Here is a 6,539-nt window from a genome sequence, read left to right as displayed (position 1 = left end):
TTGATTCACACATGAACTTTGTATTGCACTTCGATTCAAAATCCCAGTCCAAACATTTACACTTAAATCTCCTTTTTTTGTACTGTAAAAATGTGGACAATCGCTGTAAATCTAATACTGAAATAAAAAGAGTTATTCTGGTAATGTGTTGGGGTTTTTGTGGGGTGTTTTGGAAGGTGTGACACCTAAAGTAGTGTTTATTTCAAAGGAAAGGAAGCAAATAGTGAGATAATAACTTCCCAAACAAAGCTGCACTCAGAAAGTGGTCTACTCTGCCATCTAGTGTCTAGTCTGCTAGTTTAATAAAACTGCTGACTTTTTTAGTTAGTGATATTAGTGCTTGCTAAACTTTTAAAGGATTATAATTATTGTACAATTATATGTATTTAAATGTTAACATATTTTAAAAAATATAATTATATTATAAAGTATTCATTTATAAATCTATATGTATATATATATGTGTATTATATATATATATATATATATATATATATATATATATATATATATATATATTCACTTATTTACAAAATATTATTTATATATATTTACATATACATTATAAACATATTATTTTTATTTATTTATATCTTTTTATTTATTTATAAAATATTATGTATGTATTATTTATCAAATAAAAAATAAAATTGAAATATTTACAAATATCAAAATTATTAACATATTTTTAGTTTTCTATATATTTTCTTAACTTCTTAATATAAAATTATTTATAAATATAAACAATATTAACCTATTATTCATATATATATACATACATACATATACACACACACATATATATATATATGTATTTATATATACATATATAGTATTGACATGTTATATATTTATAAAACATGTATATGTATCTATAAATATTTTCATATGTATATATTTTTTGTATATTTTTCTGTATTTATGTATTATTATTATTACGTATCAATTTATCAATTATTTTTAAATTACTAATATTATATTTATCCATATATACCATAAATATCCATATATTTAAAATAAAATATTATTACATTTAGACACACACAGGGCTGCACGGTGGCGCAGTGGTTAGGGCTCTTGCCTCACAGCGAGAAGGCCCCGGTTCGACTCCCGGCTGGGACCTTTCTGTGTGGAGTTTGCATGTTCTCCCCGTGCATGCGTGGGTTTTCACCGGGGACTCCGGCTTCCTCCCACTGTCCAAAAACATGCTTCATAGGTTCATTGGTGACTCTAAATTACCCCTAGGTGTGAATGTGAGAGTGGATGTGTCTGTGATTGAGGCCCTGTGACAGACTGGCGACCTGTCCAGGGTGTACCCCGCCTTCACCCATCAGCAGCCGGGTAAGGCTCCGGCACCCCCGCGACCCCGTAAGGGAAAAAGTGGTCAAGAAGATGGATGGATGGACACACACACCCAAACATTGCCAAATTATGGGCAAAATTTAGAAAAATTTAGATTTTTGGCCCAAACTCTAATAATACTGCAAGTGTGCGTGCAGTTATGCATGTGCACGTTTTGGTCTATGATTTGTGGAGCGCTTCACTCTGGTGAATCAAACTCAGACACTATTTAACCGATACCAGACCTTATCTTTACACACATGCATCACGCCCACTGCTAGATCTAGATTTACGGCTTCATGTTCAGAAATGTTACCATCTATCACTTACATGCAATTTGTTTTTTTATAAAGGAGAAATATGCTGTAAAACAGATGTGTGCAATCTCTGTAATAAATTATTTTTTTCTTGTATCCATGGAAACTCTTTGAGATGCTTGGTAACCATGGTGACAGCAGCATCTTCTGGAGCACAAAGCTGAACCACAGAATCAGTTTATCACATTAAAGGGGATTTTACTTGTTTCCGAAATGATACAAAACTCCGTACAAAAGTATAAAATAAAACGTGTTACAAACATTTGTTTTCCTGCCAACCAGCAGCCATCGTGACTTTTTACTAAAATACTAGACAATATGATGTCTGTGGATTCAGTACTAGCACCATAGTTGAAATCAGTGGTACATCACTTATGAACATTTATTTTCAAAACCCCTGCAGGTGCGAGGAAATGAAAGAGGAAAAGGAACAAAGCAGGAAAGGGAAGTCAGGGAGATTGCACTTCCTCTGGAGTCTGAAAAGACCTTCATGAGTTCAGCTGTTCTGCTATTGTGTGTTATTGCTGCCACAGTCAAAAGTTTGGTGAGAGTTCTTTGTTTCAATCGGAGAATCTCTGCATGTCGCTGCCTCTGTGGCAGCTGTCGAGGAAGGGGAACTCCATGAGATCCCCTTCCTCGATCGGAGAAAGCCGCGCCGCTCGGCTGCTCTGGTAGGTGGTGAAGTCGGCGGAAACGGAGGCCGTTGCCACGCCGGGACGGAACGGCCTCCTGGTTGAATACATGTGGCGCACGTGGACGGCGGACTTCCTCCTCTGCAGCCTCCTCCTGAGGAGGCGGCCCAGCCAGACCCCGCCGATGACCAGCAGCAGCAGAGCGTTCCCCGCCAGCGTCGCCAGCGTCACCAGCTGGAGATCAGGCGTTGCCGTGGCTCCCAGGTTCACCCCCTCGGAGAGAGTGACCAGTCCGGCACAGTGGTCCCGCGGTGCGACTCGGCACACCGACCCTCCGACTACGCCTTCCACGCAAACCATGTAGGTGACTCCTGCGCTTAGCTCTCGTAGGGTCACAGAGCGAGCCGCTCCTTGCGTGTACACGTATCGGGGAAAGCGATCCGCCGTGCCGAATCTGTCAAACATAATTCGGAAGTGGACTTCTTGGCTCGTCCCGGTTGTTTGTTGATGATGATCTTTGGTGCTCCAAAGGACAGTGACAGTACTAGACGTGACGTGTGCCACTGACACGTTGAAGATGACATGGTGATTGAACACACATGGATCTGCAATTTCATGCCGACCTGATCGTAGAAGGTCAAACGTTCCTCCTGGTGGGACGGAGGTGAAGAGGCCGGGGTCTACTGTGGAAGGAGACTTTAATTTGCCACGTTTTGAGTCTCTGTTTGGCTTCTTTCCTGATGAGTTTTCTGTCATCTCAAAGCCTCTTCCTTGGATTCCTCTCTCCTCCTCCTCCTCCCTTGTCCTCATCACTCCATCCCTTCTCCATTGTCTCCGATTTTCCCCAATTTCTGTTTTATTTAGCCGACTCTCTCTTCCTCCTCTCCATTCTCCAACCATCGCTCCATCCAACCCTCCTCTCAAAACGACGCCCCCTCCCCGGCTCTCCTCTGGCCCAACTCCACTTCTGCACAAATGTCTTGGGCTCCCGAGGGACTGCAGCTGGGAGCTGTTCACATAGTCCAAATACTTCCCCCTCAGAGTTGCCGGGTAACGACATTGCACAAAAACAGCCAAAAGTTTACCCTGAGATTGCACAGCGGCCATCCACCTCTTCAGCTCATCCAGACGGCAGTCACACGTCCAGTTGTTGCCCTGGAGATCCAAGTCCAACAGTACGTTGTTGAGGGCAAAAGTGCCCCCAGACAGACTTCTGAGGAGGTTGTTCTTGAGCTTCAACACTTTTAAGTGCTTCAGTTTGGAAAAGGCCAAAGGATCTACGTGGGAAATCCTGTTGCTGCTGAAGTCCAGCTCCTCCACGCGCTTCAAAGGGTCCAGAAGACCAGCAGGGATTTCCGCCAAGTCGTTGCCGTCAATCAGAAGCTCCCTGAGGCTCAGCAGGCCCTTCAAGGCTCCGCTGTCCATCTGAGAGATTCTGTTGTTGCTCAGGGAAAGCTTCAATAGCTTTTGCAGGTTTTGGAAGACATGGCTTCCAATGTATTGGATTTCATTTTCAGACAGCAGCAGAGTGGTGAGAGCTCTGAGGTGGGAGAATGTGAGGATGTTAGGCAGGCCGGACTGCTTGTTGTGGGCCAGGTTTAGATAGCGCAGGCTGGTCAGTTTGGAGAAGGCGTTCCTGTGGATGTGCTGCACTTTGTTGTGCTCCAAGTGCAGAAAATGGAGACTGGTCAAACTTTGAAAAACAGAGTCCTGCAGGACTTCTAGCAAGTTGCCATCCAGACGCAATTTAACCAGATTGTGCAAGTCGCTAAACAGGTCTGGGGAGATTTTCTTGATGGCATTGTTGTTTCCATAGAGAACAGTTAGTTTCTTCAGGGGCTGTAAGGTCCCAGCTGGCACCGCTGTGAGGAGATTGTGTCCCAGATAAAGCTCCTCCAACCTGGTCAGTTTCTCAAAAGCCTTTGGATGAACCCTTCCCACCTGGTTGTACTGTAAATTTAGTCGTGTGAGGTTACTGTACCGCGTGAAATCATGATCAGAGATGTTGGTGATGAAGTTTCCTCCGAGGTTTAAGGCCAGCGTGTCGTCAGGCGCCTCCGCTGCGGGCTGTGGCACCGCGCGCAGCCCTCGGTTCGCGCACATGGCGCTCTGCGGATGATGGCACTCGCAGCGCTCCAGACACGAGTTCATCGCCGGGGAAGATGGAAACACATTCAGGCACAGCAGGAAGAGGCACACCGGGAAAGCGTTGGTATCCATTCCCACGGAGATGAGAGTCGCTCCTGCGCTTCAGGTGCAGCCGCCCTTCTCCTCCGTCATGCCGGACTCACATTCCTCCATATCCCGCCGCCACGACGGTCGGTGAGAGGCTTCACCTGAATTGAAAATTTAATAATTCCTCCGCGGATGTTGTGGGAGCGAAGCCTCCATCTCTCTCCAAATGTGCATCTGCTGCGCATTAGAGCATGGCCACACGCGCGCGCACAAAGAAGCACTCACAAAGAAGTCCCTCCCTCTCAACCCCGCCTGAACCAGATGCGCACGCATTAGACCCAGAACTTCGCGCGCGCTTGGATGAGTTTTTACACCCGTTTTGTGAGTTTATGGGCGCGCTCCCGCAGCCATCGGGGGTCTGACATCTGGATCGGATGCGCACAGACAGGAAGACATTCCTCCCACGGAATCCCCGGAGAATGTTTTCTTGTTTCTTTTCTTAACAAACTATTAATGGAACGAGTTCCGCTGAACAGTTTATAGCTGTTAATATGTTGTCTGCGACAGGATGTGCGTCCAGAGATCAAACACAAACTTTCTGGGATGCAATCATATTTAATTTCTCAAAAAAACATTCCTGCTGAGAGATCTCCATCTTTATCCCACTGATAAACCGAGTGTATTCTGTTTTTTGGGGAAAATTACGCACCGAGTTCATGCGCTTTATCCACAGGGGCAGCTGGATTTTGTCCCATATGGAACAATTATATATGTGTGAAAACATTAAAAAACAATTATATTTCCATAAAAAGTTTTGAATGTTCAAAGATCCATTCATGAATCTTTTTAGGGTCTTGAGGATGCTGGAGCCTATCCCATCCAATTATAAAAGAAAAATATTGTCACCTTCTTAAAATAATCAGTTTTTAACGATTTTTCAGGAAACTCGAAAATCTGAACCATTTGTTGAATATATGGTATTTACTAACATTTTTAATCAAAACTCATCAGATGCATATGGACAAACAAACAACCAGGTATGAGATAATTAAATGACTCGGGCACATTTTTTGAACATGGCTTTGTGATTTAGACTATTTTAAGGCTTCCATTCTTTCAGGAATAAAACATTACTAACAAACTAGCAAAGCATAATGCTCAGGAAGTATGTTCATTTCTTCTTGTCTGATGTCTGTTAGTGTGGCAAACTGTCAAAGACATGATGACACCCGACAGGCGTGATGGGCTTTGGAGCTTTCTCTCTTTGATTATCAAGTCATTATATGACATAGTGTATCAATCAAGGACCTTTTAGTATATATTGCATCTTACCAAACATGAAATCACAGTACTTTATTATACTGAAGAATAAATTACTTCCAAATTTATAAAATAATAATATTTATAATACAATAAGCATGAAAGAGGTACAAGCGAGTGAGAGCTAGCATTGTCTTTCGTGCTGTATTCGGCTTGGTTACGGCCGACAGTAACCGTTCTGAGTTTATTAAAAGCTTCACGGTTGTAAACAGTCGTCTCCGTTTCTTCATTGCGTCCAGTAGGACGCTACAATATATTGAGAAACACATTATTGTTTCATAACGATTGGGTAAAGACAGGATTCACCCCGGATGGTTTTGGAGCCATAACATAAACTTGATCAAATGTATAAACCGATGGAGAACCGAAAAGGTGACAAAACAAGTAGAACTGAACAGACAACATGCAACAAGGATCATGAACCTTTTGACACCAATTGATGCTAATACACATCAAATCACTTCAGCTCCAAACTGATTGAATAATCTACTTGAAAGCTAAAACTTAATAGAGGCTAAAATACAAAACCTCTTATCTGAAAAAAATAATTTCTTTGTCAAGAAACAAGAAAAATGTTTCATATATTCCAGTCAATGCTGATAGGAGGTTTTTGTTTTGTAACCTTTGTGTCAGAAAATGAATTATGCTTAAAAGTTACAGTTTTAAAGTTTTAACAATTGCTATTTTGCTAGACTATTTTGGTTTACTAAGATTTTTAGGCTACTTTGGAGTTTCGCTAATATTTCAGTTACAT

General features: G+C 42.2%; 1 protein-coding gene across 1 annotated transcript; it reads right to left on the bottom strand.

Annotated features, from left to right (window-relative positions):
- Positions 1-1,853: 1,853 nt before the first annotated feature.
- Positions 1,854-4,746, bottom strand: tril (TLR4 interactor with leucine-rich repeats). The gene has a single exon (XM_024293905.2). It carries the CDS (start codon positions 4,508-4,510, stop codon positions 2,219-2,221), a length of 2,292 nt encoding a protein of 763 aa, XP_024149673.1. The 5' UTR covers positions 4,511-4,746; the 3' UTR covers positions 1,854-2,218.
- Positions 4,747-6,539: the final 1,793 nt, after the last annotated feature.

The sequence above is a fragment of the Oryzias melastigma genome, linkage group LG11 (assembly GCF_002922805.2).
Source record: "Oryzias melastigma strain HK-1 linkage group LG11, ASM292280v2, whole genome shotgun sequence".
Lineage (NCBI taxonomy): Eukaryota > Metazoa > Chordata > Actinopteri > Beloniformes > Adrianichthyidae > Oryzias > Oryzias melastigma.
The sequence above is the reverse complement of the archived record's forward strand: the minus strand, read 5'-3'. Positions and strand labels throughout refer to the sequence as shown.

Excerpts from the sequence above, each read along its gene's own strand:
- tril (XM_024293905.2), bottom strand. The coding sequence starts at position 4,510 with ATGGATACCAACGCTTTCCCGGTGTGCCTCTTCCTGCTGTGCCTGAAT.